Source organism: Nannospalax galili, unplaced genomic scaffold (assembly GCF_000622305.1).
Source record: "Nannospalax galili isolate Female #2095 unplaced genomic scaffold, S.galili_v1.0 scaffold664, whole genome shotgun sequence".
NCBI lineage: Eukaryota > Metazoa > Chordata > Mammalia > Rodentia > Spalacidae > Nannospalax > Nannospalax galili.
The window spans coordinates 963,908-983,194 of NW_008354274.1; the positions used below are offsets into that span (position 1 = coordinate 963,908).

General features: G+C 47.8%; 1 protein-coding gene across 1 annotated transcript in view; it reads right to left on the minus strand.

Annotated features, from left to right (window-relative positions):
• Positions 1 to 19,287, minus strand: part of Foxk1 (forkhead box K1) — an 83,819-nt gene that overhangs the window by 24,610 nt on the left and 39,922 nt on the right. Inside the window, exon 2 of the mRNA XM_008851384.3 lies at positions 6,901 to 7,086. Coding sequence (XP_008849606.1) covers positions 6,901 to 7,086 — 186 coding nt within the window. The remainder of the gene's footprint in view (positions 1 to 6,900; positions 7,087 to 19,287) is intronic.

Consider the following 19,287-nt stretch of genomic DNA (forward strand, 5'->3'; position numbering starts at 1 on the left):
CTCATACATGCAGGCAATACACTCATACACATAAAATAAAAATAATAAATAAAATATTAAAAAGATACCAAAAAATCTTTGCATGTGTACATGTGTATGTATGCATGCATGCATGTTCATGTATTCATGTGTCAGAGGTGTTGGTCCTTGCCTTCTGCTTTGTCTGAGACAGGGTCACTTGTTGGCTGCTGCATATACCAGGTTAGTTGGCTGGAGAACTTCAGGGTTCTCTCCTGTCTCCATTTCCCATCTTACCATAGGAGCTCAGGGGTTACGAATATACACTATGGCATCTGGCTTTACATGTGCTCTAGGGATCTGAACTCAGGTCCTCTCACTTGTGGTCCTTGCCTTCTGCTTTGTCTGAGACAGGGTCACTTGTTGGCTGCTGCATATACCAGGTTAGTTGGCTGGAGAACTTCAGGGTTCTCTCCTGTCTCCATTTCCCATCTTACCATAGGAGCTCAGGGGTTACGAATATACACTATGGCATCTGGCTTTACATGTGCTCTAGGGATCTGAACTCAGGTCCTCTCACTTGCACAGCAAGCACATTACCACTGAGCCATCTCCTCAACCTGACATTAGCTACTCTTAGACTCAAGACAGGAGATTGCTAGCAGTTACTCTCTATAGTTCTGTGGAGTCTGGTGCTAGATCCAGCCTCCTTGGCCTCTACTAGCTCTGAGCTTTGCAAAGGCCCCTGCTTCCCTCGAGTGGGAGATGCAGAGGGCTGTCCAGGGCACACACATGTCCACACAAAAGCACACAGCAGGCTTATCACACAGCCTGGGCGATATTATGGGGGTACACTTGGAGATGCTTCAGGGTCCCTAAGTGCACTCACTGAGATCCCATGAGACCTGGGGCTGTCCCCACCAAGCTTTAGTGAAAACTCAATGTTGCAAAGCCTCAAATGTTCTGGAGTCGAGGTAAACGGGAAGAGCAAAAGGAACAGAAGTTCCCAAAGCTTCCACTGTGAAGGAACCAATGTTCATTTCCCCCAGGTTTTTAGATGGGAAAGGAAACAGGGAGGTCAGAACTGGGGAGGCCTGTAGGTAGGAACAGGAAGCAAATCTCAGTGAACCCAAAAATGCCCAGACCAGAACATGCATACATAGCCCCTCTTGAAGTTGTGATGAAAACACAAGAAAGGTTAAACATACTGAAAGAGGAACCCCAGTTTACCAGAAAAACAAGCATACGGGAGGCCCCTTATCTATGGGACACATTCAGAGACCCTTAGTAAGTACCTGGAGCTCCAGGCAGCACAGAGCCACATCTACATTGCTGCTGCTTCTTTTTAAATTTATTTTTAATTTTACATGTGAGTGTTTTGCCTGCAGGTATGTAAGTACCACATGTATTCAATGCCTACAGAGGCCAGAAGAGGGCATCACATTCCCTTGGAAGTAGAGTTACAGACAGTTGTTAGCTATTATGTGGGTGGGTGCTGGGAACTGAACCCGAGTCCTCTTGAGCTGCCAGTGCTCTTAACCTCTGGGCCATCTCTCCAGCCCCACATACTTCTGCTGCTTATAGATGCATACCCATGATAAATGTAGTCCCACCTCTTCATTTAACAGAACTTTGCAGCCCATCTTTGGTTTATCTGAATGGCCAGTACTTCTCTTATGTTTGGTTAAGTGAAACAAGGGTTATTTGATATATATATTTTTCAATACTGAGGATGGGCCCCAGGGCCTTGTACATGCTAGGCAATGGCTCCCCTGGGGAGTGACAGCCCCAGCCTCTAGGACAGATCTGGTAGTCACATGACTAACAGGAGGCTAGCACATAGTGCCTGGATACGTTGCACAAAGAAAAGATTCACACCCTGGGCTGGAGCTACTCAGAAGGGCACTCAATTTTAAAAACTTACAAGTTGCTCATTTTCAGGAATTTTCCACTTGATATTTTTGGTCTGTGAGTAACTGAAACCACAGCGAATGAAACCAAGGCTGGGGCTGGGGGAGGGGACTATCCTTCTAATGCAGACTGGATGGCCTCCAAACTCAAAGGACCAATAGCCACAAAGACTGGATACAGCCAGCAATAAAGCAGAATTATGCTTAAGATCACAGTGAAAAGGAGTGAGGACTTTGCGGTCTATATCCTGTTTTCTCCTTTCATGTCACATACCAGCAACTTTTGCCATCACGAGCTACTTTTGTGTTTGTGTGTGTGTATACATACACATGGCAAAGCATGCACAGACAGGAGACAACTTGTAGGGATCAGTTTTCTTCTTTCACCTTGTGGGTCCTGGGGATGGGTCATTAGGCTTAGTGGCAAGCACCTTTACCCACCAAGTCATCTTACCAGCCCTTCCACCTTATTTATCTTTTAACATGTGTATTGCCTGCATTAGGTAAGTGCACCTGTGTCGTGCAATGCCGGCAGAGGACAGAAGAGACTGTCGGATCCCCTGGAACTGGAGTTAGCTGCCATGTGGATGCTGGATTTGAATCCGGGTCTTCTGTGTGAACAGTCTCCTGTTCTTAACCTCTGAGCCATCTCTCCAGCCTTACCTTATTTTTTTGAGACAGGGTCTCTTGATGAACCCAGAACACCAAGTTTCAGCTAGATTTGCTGGTCAGCAAGCCCTCAGGATCCACCTGCTTCTGCCCCATGGCACTGAGGTCGCAGGCATGCGAGGCCAGGCCTAGCTTTTTATTCGGGTGCAAATATGGCAAACATTTTATCCACTGAGCCATCTCCACAGCCCGTCACCCCTTTTTTGTTTTGTTTTTTTAAATTTTATTTTTATTTATGTGTCTGAGCATTTTGCCTGCATGTATATGAATGTACCACACGTGTGCAGTGCCCACAGAGGCCAGAAGAGGGTGTCAGATCCCCTGGAACTGGAGTTACAGACAGTTGTTAGCTGCTGTGTGGGTGCTGGGACTTGATCCAGGGTCCTCTGCAAGAACAGCCAGTGCTATTTATCACTAAGCCATCTCTTCAGCCCTTTCTCTGTTCTTGATTGTGAATATGGTATGACTAGCTTCTTCTAAGTTCTTGCGTAGGCTTCGCCGCAATGATGAACTGTAACCTGGAATTGTAAGCCAAATAAACCTAAATTGCATTTTGTCAGTGTGTTTTATCACAGCAACGGAGGTAAAACAATATTCAACAATATTCAAATAGCACTTCAGAGGCCTCTGCCTCCCAAGTGCTGGGATTAAAGGCATGCACCACCATGCCTGGCCTGCTATTTAAATTTAAAAAAAAATTAATTACTATTATTATTGTACATGTGTGTGCATGTACCTGTATGTTGTTTATGTATGTGTGTGACAGTGCACCACCACCACCTCGACCAGGCAGTGTTCTAGTGCTCTTAACTGCTGAGCTATTTCACCAGCCCCCCCCCCCCCCCCCCTGTTTGGTCTGTTTAATTGAAAAAAGATTTCATTATGTAGCCCAGGCTGGCCTCAAAGTTGCAATCCTCCTGCCTCTGTCTCCAGAGTGCTGAGATTACTGGCCAGTGCCTGCACACCCAAATTCACAACTTTCAGGACTGTTCTGGGTCTTATGTAAGAGCAGTTTTCTTAAAAGTAACTCCACGGAGCCTGGTTTACACTGTTTGAGTGAACCTAGCAGATGATTAACCAGCTACCCGGTTTCCTAAAAACTCATGGTCTTTACAAGAAGAAAGGTCAGAGTGCTGCTAAAGGTTGCACAATTTTTTCAAAGAGCTCATTCATTTGCTGGGTGGGGCACTTCAGGGCGGGGACAGAACCAAAAAAAAAAAAGAAAACCTAACGTACACACTCTGCTCAAACCACAGCGGAACACCCGTCCTGGGAACCACAGGATCCGCCCAGACAGGCCAGCAGAGCCAGGGCCCAGTGGGGGTTGGGGGACCAGCACAGAGCGACCGCTTTAGGGAGGAAGGAGTCCCAGGTGGGAGGTCCTCAGGCCTCACTGCCTGAGATGGCCAATAGGGACAGGCAAGCTAAGCACACCAAATTAGGAAAACACAGTACTCCTTCGGGCGGGGCTGCAGCTGCTGGCAGGCTGGGAAGGCAGGCCTTATCCCCAGGCTTGCCCCGCCCTGGCTCCTGCTCCTAGGGGAAAGGAAGGGCAGGGCATGTTTGTAAACACATGGGCTCCACCCTGACACTGAAACTCAAACTAAAAAAAGGCTCCTGAGCAGGCCAACCGAGGCCTCTGAGGTTTACAAAAGCACAGTGGAATTCCACAGTGCAGAGATAAAGGATGTCAACAGAGGTCTCTTGTGTGACAACTAAAGGTCCAGGGAGTCACCATCTTAACAGGTGACCAGGAACTCACACTCCACCCCCAAGTTTGTGGGGATCCTGTGAGGACAAGGGCCCACTCCCTCAGCACAGAAAGAAATGAAGTAGACACAAGCTCAGGACTCCAAAGGGAGTCATATACCTGCTCAGCGGAGGGGATTAGGACTTTCAGACAGACCATCACCTAGAGGCCACAGTAACAAGCAAAAATGTCACCAAAGGTCTTAACTAGTTGGTTACTGTAGTTCTGTGTTTTGTTTCATGATAGGGTCTCATGGAACCCAGGTTAGCATTAAACTCCCTCTATAGTGAAGGATGATCTTGAACTCCTGATCCTCCCGCCTCCACCTCCAAGTGCAGGGATTACAGGTGTGCACCACCACGCTATGTTTTATACAGTGCTGGGGAGGAAACCTAGGGCTTCCTGGGTGCTAAACATTGTAATCACTGAGCTACATGCCCAGGCCTGGGTACTGTTTTTATCTGGTTTATTACTGAGAAATAGTCTATTAAATATTCTATTCGATTGTCCTCGAGGGACAAATCAAAGCCTTCATTCCCTCACTTTTCTTTCTTTCCTTTTCTTCCCTCCCTCCTTTCTTTCTTATACTGGGTACTGAATGCAGGGCCTCTTTTTCAGTTTTGTTTGTTTTTGTTTTTGAGACAAGTTCTCACTATGTAGCCCTGGCTGTCCTGCATGCAACTCATGTAGACCAGGCTACCCCCTACCTTCCAAGTGCTGGGATTTCAGGTGTGTGTGTACCACACTCATCTAAATGCAGGACCTCCTGCATGCTAAGTAAGTGTTCTACCACTGAACTTATCCCCAGCCCTTTATTTATTATAGGACAGAGTCTTACTAAGTTGCCCAGATTTGGCCTTGAATGTGAGCTGCTAGCATCATGCTTTTGAGGGTCCTCCACCTGGATCAGGTGTGAGTGCCATGCACTTTTCATAGCCAGGTGATTCTGATCTAAGGTAGGCCACGCCTTCCTTAACTATTCATAAGCCACAGGGAAACTTCATTTAAACTTTATGGGGCACTGCCACCACGTTTGACAGTACCCTGAATATTTTCTACAGGTAAACTCTCATCTGTGTGTAAGTTACACACACAAGCTGGATAAGATGGCTCATGCCTGCAACCCCAGCACCTGAGAGGCTGAGGTAGGAGGCCAGCTGAGGCTACACAGTGAGTCCCAGACCAGCCTGACTACAGAGTGAGACCCCCGTCTCAAAAACCAACTGAGAGGGCTCAGCAGGTAAAGTGCCTGATGATCTGAATTTGACCTCTAGGACACACAGAGTGGGAAGGAAGGAACGGACTCTGATAAGTTGTCCTTGGACTTCCACACATCCATTGTAGTGTGTGTGCACACCCTGCCTCCATATAGATAACCTTAACTTAAAACAAACAAAACCAAAACAAGTTACACATGCACTGGTGTTGGGAAAAAAGGAAACCTATTCAGGTAAGTGATTCCACATGTGCACACACATCACTATAGGAAAACAAAATTCATGAGAAAGAAACTGATAGGCTGACCTCCAAAGATGAACCAGTTCTCTCTCTCTCTCTCTCTCTCTCTCTCTCTCTCTCTCTCTCGGAACCCAGAAAATTCTGTCTCTCTCACACAAACAGACACTGGGTACACCATGGCCTCAGCACCTGACATACTCAGCACAGTATTTTCAAGAACACACACATGTGGCAGAGAGATGGAAACCTGTTTCACTGAAAACTACCATGAGACTCCTCAACCTCTCTAAGCCCCCTTTTCTCCTCTCCTAAATTTTCTTTTTTTTTTTGTCTTTTTGAAGCAAGGTCTCCCTGTAGCCCCAGCTGTCCTGGAACTCACTATGTAGACCAGGCTGGCCTTGAACTCACAGAGATCTGCCTGCCTCTGCCTCCCAAGTGCTGGGACTACAGGCGTGCGCCACCATGCCCGGCTTAAAATTTATTTTTTAAAATTTATTTAAATTTTTTATTTTATGTGCATGATTATTTTACTTGTACATATTACTTGTACCATGTGTGTGTAATGCCTGCAGAAGCCAGAAGAAGGTATTGGATTCCCTAGAACTAGAGTTACAGACAGTTTTGGGTTGCCATGTAGGTGCTGGGAAATGAACCTGGTCCTCTGCAAGAGCAGCCAGTGCTCTTAACTGCTGAGCCCTCCCTCTTCTTTTGAGACAAGGTCTTTTATGTAGCCCAGATTGGCACTATGGAGTTAAAGACGACCTTGGTCCTCCTGTCTCTACCTCCTAAGTACTGGGATTATAGACATGACCACCAGGTGCTGGGGATGGAATCCAGGGCCTTGTGCATGATAGACAAGCACACTACCCACTGAGCTACAAACCGTTTGCTTTTGAGACAAGGCATCACTAAGTTGCTAGGGTGACCCTGAACTCCTGTGAAGCCCTGGCTGGACTTGCACTGGACTCCGCCTCCAGAGTGCTGGGCTGACAGGAGTGAGCCACACACCCATTCCTGCATCAAAAAGATACATCTTCAGCCTGAACAAGTGGTGACTTGGGGGGACTCTCCCTTGCAGGAGGGCGTCCCAGAGTTTAGATCTATATTCAGGCCCCATATTCTCTCAGGAGAGCCTGAGCATTGGGGGCTGCTTACCTGATGGTGCCAGTTGGGGAAGGGATAGGGCTGACCAGGTTCCGGATATCCGGCTCCGGAATATGGATCTTCAGCGGGGAGATCTGAGGGTAGAGCGGCCGCAAGGGAGACGCAGGAGCTTCCTCCTTGTGGTACAGGGATGTGAACTGGATCTTGATGGCTGTGCTGGGGAATCGAAAGGTGCACCTGCAATGACAGGAGAGCAGCTGGTCAGGCCCAAGGTCCCCATCAACCATGTGACAAGAACAACACAGACCTCAGGCTCACAGGGGTTCATGTCTGTGTCCAGAATGGAACTTATCCTTGCCATGAGCCCCTAAAAACATGAATTGAGCCTCACTGTGGCATCAGCTGCACTCTGCCTCAGAACAGAACAGAATACCCTCAGGCAGGTGCTAGAGAACACCTCCATGGGGCTTCTGGGAGTTGCAGCACTGCTGCCTACCTCAGCACTGGCCCTAACACTGGGTTTGATTCAAAACTGCTAGGGAAAAGGACCCACCATGTTTATGCATAGATTTCATTCACTCATTCATGTACTCATTCACTCAATTCAATCACTCACCCACCCATTCACTTTCATGTATTCATTCACTCACTCAGCCACCCACTCACTCATTTGCTTACCACTCATTCATTCACTCATTCACATATTCATTCATTCATAGACAGTCTCACTCTGCAGTTCAGGTTGGCCTGGAACTTGGGATCCTCCTTCCTCTGCCTCTTGAGGGCTGAGATGACAGGCACGTGCCAACATGTGAAGCTTAAAAATCTATTTTATTTTCCTTTTTTTTTGTCTTTTTGAGGCAGGATCTCCCTGTAGCCCCAGCTGTCCTGGAACTAACTATGTAGACCAGGCTGGCCTTGAACTCACAGAGATCTGCCTCTGCCTCCCAAGTGCTGGGACTAAAGGTGTGCACCACCACGCCCTATTACAGTCCTGTATGTGTATGAGTGTTATGCCTGTATGTATGCAAGTGTGCCCATGTCCTGCAGTGCCTGCAGAGGCCAGAAGAGGGTATCAAATCCCCTGGAACTGGAGTTACAGACAGTTGTTAGTTGCCATGTGGGTGCTGGAACTTGAACCTGGGTCTTCTGCAAGAACAGTCAGTGTTCTTACCTGCTGAGCCAGCTCTCCAGCCCCTTATTTCTATTTTTTTTTTTTTATGAAAAGGACTCTTAAAATTTTTATTTATTATCTAAGTGTACGAGTGTATTGCCTGCATGTGTGTTAAGTGTACCTGTGTGGTGCAGTGCCCGAAGCAGTCAGAAGAGGGCTGTCAGATCCCCTGGGACTGGAATTACAGATGGTTGTTAGTCACCATGTGAGTTCTGGGAACTGAACCCCTGGTCCTCTGCAAGAGCAGTCAGTGCCCTTAACTGCTAAGCCATCTCTCTAGCCCTGTTATGCAGAGATTTTAAAGGCAGATTCCTTCAAGATATAAACACAGGGCTGGACAGATGGCTCAGCGGTTAAGGGAGAATACATGCTTTCAGTGAACCTGAGTTTGGTTCCTAGCAACTATATTGGGTGTTTTATAACTGCCTATAGCTGCAGCTCTGGGGAGTCCAACACTGTCTTCTGATCTCTGCAGGTACCTGCATGCACATGCACATACCCACACATGTACACAATTAAAAATAATATAAGTAAATCTTTTCTAAAAAAGACAGAAACAAATGCTGCCAGAACCACAGATATGACTCTCAGACACTTGGGTGAGAGGGGTAGCTATTCTTCACAAAGTAACTGTAATGCTAAGAATCCAGAGCTCAATGGCCTGGCCTCTCAACACTCTGTGCTTATGAGCCTGAAGATTTTTCTACTGGAAGTGGCCACAGGTAACAAATCGGACTCTGGAACAGCCGGGGCTGGGGGGGAATAAGACCAGGCCAGCATGCTCAGACATAGGCAAGCTTCTTCCATCTCTAGGGGACATGTCTAACAGTCTGGACCTTACTTACTTAGAATGTCTTCTCTCTAAATTCATTCATATTCATTCTCTCTCTCTCTCTCTCTCTCTCTCTCTCTCTCTCTCTCTGCCAAAGGCTGATGTTTGTTTTTCTCAATCACTTCTCTACCTTATTTTATTTTAATTTATTTTTTGAGGCAGGATCTTACTATGCAGCCCTGGCTGGCCTGGAACACTCTATGTCAACCAGGCTGGCTTTGCACTGAGAGATCTGCCAGCACCTGGGATTAATCATGTGGCCACCACGCCCAGCCATTCACTTATTTTTTAAGACAAGGTCTGTCACTGAACCTGGAACCCACCTGGAACCCACCATTTCAAATAAACATGCTGGCCAGTGAATTCCAGGGATCCGCCTATTCCACCCCCCCTCCCCGCCACACACACACACACACACACACACACACACACACAATTTTTTTTTTGTCTTTTTGAGACAGGGTCTTCCTGCAGCCCCAGCTGGCCTGCAACTGGCTATGTAGATCAGGCTGGCCTCAATCTCACAGCTTCCCAAGTGCTGGGATTGGATTAAAGGTGTGGGATTAAAGGCCTGGCTAAGGAAAAAGAATCTGAGGACAGCATAAGGTGTAGAATGAGTTTAGGAACAGTGTGGGGTAAATAATAAAACCCAATCTCAAAACACAAAGCACCAAGGGTGATTCTGTAACTCCAGTTCCAGAATCCAACGCCCTCTTCTGGCCTCTGCGGGCACTGCAGAACATGGTACACTTACATACATGCAGGCAAAACACTCATGCATAACATAAAAATCAACCAGGGTGGTGGTATACTTAGTCCCAGTACTCGGGAGGCACAGGCAGAGGGACATTTGTGAGATCAAGGTCAGCCTGGTCTATATAGTGAGTTCCAGGCCAGCTGGAGGTACAAAAACAAAACAAAACAAAAAAACAAAAAATTTTTTTTGAGTCATTTGACATTTTGTGTCATTGTTACTCTCTTTAGCATCCCATAGTCCAGTGAAATTTCCTGCTTCATCAAAATGTTGGTTTGTGTGTGTATGCATGTGGGTGCTCCTGTGCATGCATGTGGGTGTTCGTGTGTGCAGATGGTGGGTAGACAATAACCTTGAGTGTCATTCCTCAGGCCTGACTACCTCATTTCTTGAAACAGAGTCTCCCACAGGGTCCTGAGTCTCTCTGATTAGGCTACACTGGCAGGGCTCCTCCTGATCTTCCCAGCACTGGGATTACAAGCACATGCCACCATGCCTGGATTTTGTAATAAGGGTTCTGGGGATCCAAACTCATATCCCCAGGGTTGTGTGGCAAACACTTTACCGACTGAGCCATCTCCCTAGCCCTTCCACCAGTATGTTGACTTGAAAAGTCCATTAGCCATTTTTCTAAGATGCCTTCTGATGCCTGTGGACCCGTGAGTGCTACAGGTCAGTGAGCTTTTATAAGCCTACATCCACCTATGCTCAAGTGCCTGATGATGGCTGGGTGTGTCCCAACTGGACACCTAAAGATGGGGCTTGAGAATCAGGAGCCTGGATGGTGACTGCAGGTGGTGAACTGGGCTGGCTAGGATGAGGTTGGCTTTGTGAACACCTGCACCAAATAAACAGGGAACATGTGGTATGTGGCACCTGGTCTACCCATGTTACACAGGAAGGTAGTCATGGTAAGAGGGTTCATCTAGTCCTTTGTCATGTGTCTCTTTTCCCTCTTCATCCACTGCAGACAGGTAAGACAACACACTCACTTCACCTCACTCTGTTGGGAGGGTCCAATCAGAGCTCCCAGGCTCCCATACAGCCAGGATCCTCAAGTCAATATGAGAGCCTCTCGCCTGAGAATCACCATGGCAACTAGACAGAGGACGCAGCTGTGGTCTGTGCCTGTGGTCACGGCAGACAGGGCTCTTGAGATCATGGTTTAGATGTGAAAAGAACAGGCCTGTAGCTCTGACTGGGCTTTGGATTTAGGGCCAGTTGACCTCTGGCTAAAAACTGTGACCCAATTCCAGAGAGTCTGAAAGAGTCCTAAAGGTTCTCCAGGCTTTCTCTATTCATCACCCCGAAGCTCTCTGGACACGAGTGGTAGATAGATGCTAGGCATGGGATTTGCTATACAGATGGGGATCACCAGAGAAGACGGGGACAGAACACTGCCCAACTCTTTTGTACATCCTTCCTCTCACCAACAAAGTTGGAGGACTTGAGTAGCAACCAATTCTAAGGAGGGTGCCAGTTCAAACTATATTCTAAAGGCTTTGGGGCATAGCTCAGTGGTAGACCACCTGCCTAGAATCCCCCAGTGAGGGACTGGGGACATGGCTCAGTGGTAGAGCACCTGCATAGAATCCCCTAGTGAGGGACTTGGGGACATGTCTCAGTGGTAGAGCACCTGCCTAGAATCCCCCAGTGAGGGGCTGGGGGGTGGCTCAGTGGTAGAGCTCCTGCATAGAATCCCCTAGTGAGGGACTTGGGGACATGTCTCAGTGGTAGAGCACCTGCCTAGAATCCCCCAGTGAGGGGCTGGGGTGTGGCTCAGTGGTAGAGCATCTGCCTAGAAGGCTCAGTGAGGGGCTTCGGGTGTGGCTCAATGGCACAGCACCTGCCTAGAATCCCCCAGTGAGGGGCTGGGAGGGGTGGCTCAGTGGTACGGCAGTGACGCAGCACATATGAGGCCCCAGTTCTATCTCTAATACTGCAAAACAAAACAAAAAAACCAAGATTAATACATGCATGTGGATTGAGATTTTTAGTAAAACAGCCTTCCTGCCATTCCCTTTCTTTCATGCTGCTGGGGACCAAACTCAGTGTTTCTGAGTCAGGGACACTGATGCATTATTAGTAGCCAGACCTCTTCTCTCCCATCCCTAACTGACGTAGTAACCAGCAAAATTCCTGACTGCAGCGGCAATCCAAAGGAGGTTATTGAGTGATAAGCATCTTCAGGTTGCTTGCTGTAACAGTTATTTTGAGCTCAGCTCCTGACTCACTCTTCCAAAAGTCATTCTAAGACAGCCTCCCTCGCCCGCCCCCCCAACCAGTCACCAGGAGTAGGAGGAAGAGAAACTGCCAGGAAGCTTGGCCAGCAACTTAGCCTGTCCGGCAGCGCCTTAACCTAGCAGTGCCATCTCCCCAGGGTGCTCGCAGCATCTGCAGTCACACCTCGCCCTGTTGGCTCAGTGGCCTTGCCTGCAGTTTTAGTTAATTATCTTTTTCTGTTTTAAAATTTTTATTTATTCATTTATTTTTATTTTCCATGTGTGACTGTATTATCTGAATGTATATAAGCGCACCATGTGCACACAACATCCATGGAGGCCAGAAGAGGGCATTGGATCCCTTGGAACTGGAGTTATGAACATCTGTTAGCCACAATGTGAGTGCTGGGAACTGAACCTGCATCCTCTGCAAGAGCAGTCAGTGTTCTTAACTGCTCTCCAGACCTTTTGAGAGTCTTATATAGACCAGGCTGATCTTGAACTCCTGATCCTTTTGCCTCAAGTTCCTAAGTGCTAGGATTACTGGTGTGTGCCATCATGCCGAGTTTAGTCATGGGTTTTTGAAACAGTCTTGCTATGTAGCTCAGGTTGGCCTAGAACTCATGGTAATCCTCCTGCCCCAGAATCCCAAGAAGCTGGGATTTACAGGTGTGAGCCAACATGCCTGGCTCCTAGCTTGGAGTTGTAAGGAGCCCATTTCCAGTTAAAGTATCTTCTAGAAGGTGTTACACATTGTCTTGCCCAGTCACTCATACTGCCTGTCCTTCCTGGAGATGTCCATCTTACCGGGTGGAGATCTGTGTCCACCATGAGGAAGTCTCTCATAACAGCTAGCATCCACCTAGAGGGGAAGCCTGATGGCTTGTGTTTGGGTTTTGTTTCAATTTTCTTTTCAAAGCAGAATTTCCTATAGCCCACGCTGGTCTCAAACTCATAGCAATCCCTGTGCTGGGATTACAGGTATGTACCACCATTTCAAGCCCAGGCCCTGAAATAGGATTTAGAGGATATGGATGCTTGCTGTCAAGTCTGAAGACCTGAGTTCAATTCCTAGAACCAACATGATGGAGAGAGAGAACTGACTCCTGAAAGTTGTCCTCTGACCTCCATAAGTGTGCTATGTGTGGCATGTGTGCATGGGTGTGGGTATGTATGCACATGCGCACGAGCACACACACATACACACACTTGTGCACACTCAACTACTGTTGCTCACTGTACAGTCAGGAAACTGACTGGGGGTGGCTGGGCTAAGGATAGGGTGTGGTCACTGATGGGTATGGCTTCTTTGGGGTGAACAGGATCTCTGTGCTAGTACTAAAGTCACTCAATGGGGAGATCTCAGTGACTATGTGGCACATATATCAAACTTCTCGCCCAAGACTCCAGGGCTGAGCTTGCGTTCCACCCTATCTGAAGGCCAGCAGCTCCTGAGGATGCAGGAACAGGGAGCATATTAGTTAAGAGGTGAAAATACAGTATCTAGGATCAGACCTAAGCTCAGTACATATTCTGTCTAACCATTACAGCCTCGGTTGGAGCTGGGGAGATGACTCAGTGGAAAAAATGTTTGCTGTGCAAGTGTAAGAACCTGAGTTCAAATCCCCAGAACCCATGTAAAAGACAGACACAGTAATGTGTCTGTAAATCTCAGCACTCCCATAGAGAGACGGGAGCAAAGCTAGCACAAAGCTGTGAATAAAAGACCCTGCCTCAAACAAGACAGGATGACAGCCAACGTCCTCTGACCTCCACACACATGCTGTCCTACACATATGTCTGCACTCACATGAACATGCACACACACACACACACACACACACACACACACACACCCAGATTTAAACAAAAACAAAACTGAAAAAACAAAAACAGGGCTGGGGAGTTGGCTCATGGTTAAGGACACTGGCTGCTCTTGCAGAGGACCCTTGAGAGCTTCCAGAAAAGGATTAATGTAACACAGCACTCCTCTACACAGCTGCCCCGCACCCTGCTCCTTCCCAGTAGAACGAGGCCTTTGCTTTCTGGGGAGAGTAGCTAGGAGCCTGCAGGGGACACCAAAGAGCACGCAGGAGGTAGAGCTGTCCCACTCTAAGAACAGACTGTAGCCTGACATGCTGCAGAGAACAAGACCAGCTTCTCATGATGTCCCACAGCAGGGAAGAGGGCCTTGGACTGACCTTGGCAGGGAGTCATGTCTACCCCACACCCCACGGGAGTGAGTGGCTGGAGGCACCTCACCGTACAGTGGGAACAGCCTAGAGAGGACAGAATTTGTCACAGGAATGGGTAGTACATTCCTGTTAGTTATCCCACTACTCAGGAGGCTGAGGCAAGAGAACGAAGAGTTTGAGGTCAGCTTCGGCTACATACAGAGTTCAAGGCTGACCTGAACTACAGAGTGAATTCAAGGTCAAGCTAGGTTATAGACTGAGATCCTGTCCCCAAAACACAAACATGACAAAATTTAAATTTTCTTTTCAAATAAAGAAAAATATGGTAATTGATTTGATACATGAATTTTCTAAAGCATCACCCTGAAGGCATTACAGTGTAAAGTTGTCAAAGAGACAATGGATAAGCCAATGACAGGTGAGACATTTGGAACATGCCCAAGATCCATCTTTGGGGTGTTTTCAGAACAACAGATTTTTCTTCAATACAATCTGGACCTAGAGTGATGGGGTACGTCTATAATCCCAGTGCTTGGGGGTAAAGGCAGGAGGATCTGGAGCTCAAGACCAGCCGAGACCTTGTCTTAAAAAAACAAGGGGCTGCCAAGATGGCTCAGTGGGTAAAGACACTTGGCACAAAGCCTGACAACCTGAGTTTGATCCCCGAGACCCAAGTGGAAGGAGAGAATGGATTCCCAAAAGTTGTTCTCTGACCTCTATATGCCCACTGTGACACAGACATACACACACCCACATACACACAATACATAAATAAATAATAAATAATAAATACATAAATAAAACAATACAAACTGGCTCAAAGAACTCTACGTGGCTAGAGATGTCTGAGAGGGGTGGCTGAAAACTTGTTTATTTCTGGAGAGATAGCACAGTGGCATTTCAAAGGACACTTGACTCGTCTCAGCACTCGGGAAAACAGAGTTAACTAGGATGGCTCTCTTACAGAGCCCCTGTGAATGTTACAGAAAAGATCATGCACTGGAATGAGGCACTCAGAGAGGCTAACACAGAAGAGTTGTCTAGTTCCTGGCTCATCGAGAAACATGAAAACTTTTAACAGGTGGGCAGTGGTTAAGATCCAGAATCTGACACCAGGCAAAACTGGCTTGAGGAAGGGCTGAAAGTGGGGGGGGGGGTAGCTCAGTGGACAGTGCTTGCCTAGCATGCACAAAGCCGTGGCTCCCATCCCTAGAAATGCATAGACCAGGCATGGTAGCACACACCTGTAATCCCAGAACTGGTGAAGGTAGTGGAACCAGAAGTTCAAGGTCATCCTCTGTTACATCCAGGCTAGCCTGGAGCCTGGGCTACATGAGACTGTCTCAAAAACAAACAAACGAAAAGGGTCTGCTTGAATACTTCAGGGAACCTGGGCCCCTCTCTGGTCACTGGGCCTCTGTGTGGCCAGAGCTCCCTGTGCCACAGCCCTGAGCCTGAGCCCTGGCTACCAAATGTTTGTTTCAGTTACTCCTATGATGTGACAAGGACAGGGAGGGGCATGGAAGTGGCCTGCAACATGGGTATCCCAGCGTCCTCTGCTGCCACAGCCAGCCCTCTAAAATGCCAATTCCTGGAAGAAACAAATATTGGGCTGGGGAAAGTGGCCCTGGGCTTGGTAGCAGGAGCTCTTGGATTCTGTGTGGTGCTATGTGTCTTCTGACCAGTCCAGCACTGCCCTGACCCATCTTGTACAGAGACAGGGTTCAGGAACAGAGTGAGTCCCCCAGGGCCTAGACGTGACTAAAAAGGTCAAGGAGCCGGGTGTGGTGGTGCACAGCTTGAACTCAGCATTCAGGAGGCAGAGGCAGGCAGATCTCTGTGATATCGAGGCCAGCCTGGTCGACATAGTGAATTCCAAGCCAGCTGGTGCTACAGGAGACTCTGCCTCAAAAAACCAAACCACGTCCAAAAGTGTAAGAAACACTGAAGGGGGCTGGACATATGACTCAGGAAGCGCCTTTCATTTCCTGTATCCCCCATCTGCCTCTCCTGAGAGACCCCATCCCAGGCTGCTAAAGATGTGGAGGCCTTGCCTTGTGTACATGCCAAAGAAAACCACTACCTGCCCAGAAATGACTTTTTTTTTTTTCCTTTTTTGAGATAAGGTCTCATGTAGCTCAGGCTGGCCTTAAACTCCCTATGTAGCTAAGGATGATTAAACTATTGATCTGCCTGCCTCCAACCCAAGAATTCTGGGATGACAGGAGTGCACCACCATGCCTTCGTGAATGCTTGGCAAGCACTGTACCCACTGAACTATATCCCCAGCCCAGAAAATGGCAGTGCTCACCTACCAAGTCCCTCTAAAAAGAATTCTCACAATTTCTAATATATTACACCTAAAATATGTTCTTCCTATTGAGGCTGGGAAGATGGCTCAGTTGGTGAAGTATTTGCTGTGCAAGCATGAAGACCTGAGTTCAGGTCCCCAGAATCCACATAAAAAAGCTAGACACTGCAGCACACACCTGTCATCCCAGTGCTGGGAAGGTGGACAAAAGGGCTCAGTCTAGCTTAGTCAGTGAGCCCAGGTCCCAGCGAAAGACCCTACCTCAAAAAATAAGAGCGACTGAGGAAGGTACTTCTGTTGACCCGTGGTCTCCACATGTATGCACAAATGCACATGTGAACCGCCCCTCCAAGTACATGTTCAGAAACACATGTATAAAAAGGTAATCCATTCCATTTTGCTGCCCCCCCCCTGCACCCCCAATGAGCCACGGCGGTTGCAGCCCTGGCACTGGTCACAGTGATGAGAAGCAGTGGAAAGGACGCAGAAGATCAAGCCAGAGGGAGCTGCGATGCAAGAACAACCGCGAAGCGGTCTCCGACAGGGAGATGTAAGAGCAGGCACCGGCCCAGGCTCCAGGAGGGGGACCACCGCTATTCTCCATCACTGATCTTTATCTGTCAGCAGCCAGCTCTGAAAGGACAGACACCAACACAGAAGCATACAATCTACCCTCCATCCTCCCTAGGAAACCACACCAGGGCTGGTCATAGGCAGACAAAGAAACAGCATTTTGGGGCAGGCGAGATGGCTCAGAGAGTAAAAGTGCTTGCCACACAAGCCTGAGGACCTGAGTTTGATCCCTGGAACATGGGAGGAAAGAACCAACTCCTAAACGTTGTTCTCTGACCTACACACATCATACAAACACACAATAAAAAAAAGTAGCAACACTCTGGGCCCCACAGAGGAGCTTTACGGCAGGTCTAAGCTCAACTCTGGTGTGAGGTGAATTATACTGCATCCTGGGGAATTGTGATCATACCAAGTACCTTTATCTTGATGCCAAGACAACTGGCCCCAGGGATCTCCACTTTTAGTAGGTACTTCCCAGGGGAATATCCTCCAGACAGCACACCCTCAGGAAAGTTTACAAAACTGCCAAAGATGCTGATATATTGAAAGGAAAAGCCTGGTATGGTGGCTCACACATGTAATATCAGCGCTTGGGGAAACTGAGGCAGTAGGACTGTTGAGGCCACCCTGGGCTAGAGAGTAACACCCTTATTATTTTTGTTTTTTAATTAATTAATTAATTTTTATGTGTATGAGTGTATTGTCTACATAGTGTAAGTGCACTCGTGTCATGCAACACCTATGGAGGCCAAGAGAGTGTTGGATCTCCTGGAACTGGAGTTATAGATGGTTGTTAGTCACCATGTGGGTATTGGGAACTAAAACCCAGATCCTCTGAAAAGCAGCCAGTGTTCTTAACTGTTGAGCCATCGCTCTGGCCCCATGAGACCCTATCTTAGAACAACAAAAGAACAGTAAAGATTCAAGGTTTAGGGCTCAGCTGGTAGAGTACTTACAACACCCTGGGTTCCATCCCCAGCACCACATAAACCCAGCCCAGTGGCACACACCTGTAGATAGAGAGGCAGCCACAGCCAGGCAAACATGGAGGAGGGCTGGCTATACCTTCGGCTCTCTGTGACTTCCAAAAATCACAGTGAATTCAATCATTCTGATCTTGGGTTAACCTCAAAGGATACTACAAATGTATTTAGGAAAATCAATTAGCTAAGAATCAGGGAGTATTTGGCAAGCAGGAAGAACCTGGTCCTTAAGGGACGGAGTGGGCAGGTTCTTGTCTTCCATGCAAACTGAGGCTCAGGAGGGTCAGAAAAGCCACATATGGCTACAGATATTTCCACCTATTATTTATTGTTGGGCACATCTTTGTGGGGAGGATGAACAGGTCCGATGGAGCCTTACAGCAGTCTCAGTCCTTGGCACTCCACATGAAGGCAGGGACACTGTCTTTTAGAACAATTTGAGAAATCAAGGGTCTTTTCCCCAAATCTTAAATTTCATGTAATAATGTGTTAAAAACTGCTATTTAGCTAGGTCTCTGGTACAAGTCTGTTATTCTACTTACTTGGAGGGCTGAAGCAGGAGAATAGTAAATTCAAGAGCTGTCTGGGCTTACAGAGTGAGTTTAAGGTCAGCCCGGGCAACTTAGTGAGATCCTGTCTCAAAACAAAAGTAAAAAGGACTGAGGATGAAGCTCAGTGGTGGGGCACCTGCCTACAATTTGCACGTGAAGGGGCTGGGGGTGTGGTAGTTCAATGTTAAAGCACCTGCCTAGAATCCCCCAGTGAGGGGTTGAGGTTATGGATAAATGGTAGAGTACCTGCCTAGAATTCCCAAGTGAGGGACTGGGGGCATGGCTCAGTGGGTTAGAGCTTGCTTAGCATGTGTGAGGTCCTGGGTTGAACCCCTAGCAATGCAAAAATAATACAAAACAACCCCCCCCAACCCATGTGTGTGTGTGTGTGTGTGTGTGTGTGTGTGTGTATTCACAGCAGATATGTTATATATATATGTACACACACACACACACACACACACACACACACACACACACACACACACCTCGCCCTACTGTAAGCTGAGCCGTTAACTTCCCAAACATTCCATTTTTCCAGAGCCCTTGGCTGTAGGTAAAAATGTGTTTGCAAATATTGTAGAAAAGGCTGAGAAAAAGTCACTACTCCTGTGATGCCACCACAGAAAGACCAGAGCAAAGCAGCAATGGGACCGGGAGCAGAAGGAGACCCTGGTGGGCTTTGCTCTCTGTTCACTCTATTCTGGCAGCTTCCACAGGCCCAGGCCCAATTTGTCAAACTTGGCTCAGGAACCCCTTTTGGGAGCTGAAGGCAGAGCCAGGAAAGACCTTCCGGAAAGGGCCAGGCATCCCAGCACAGCCAGCCCACAGGGCGACCAG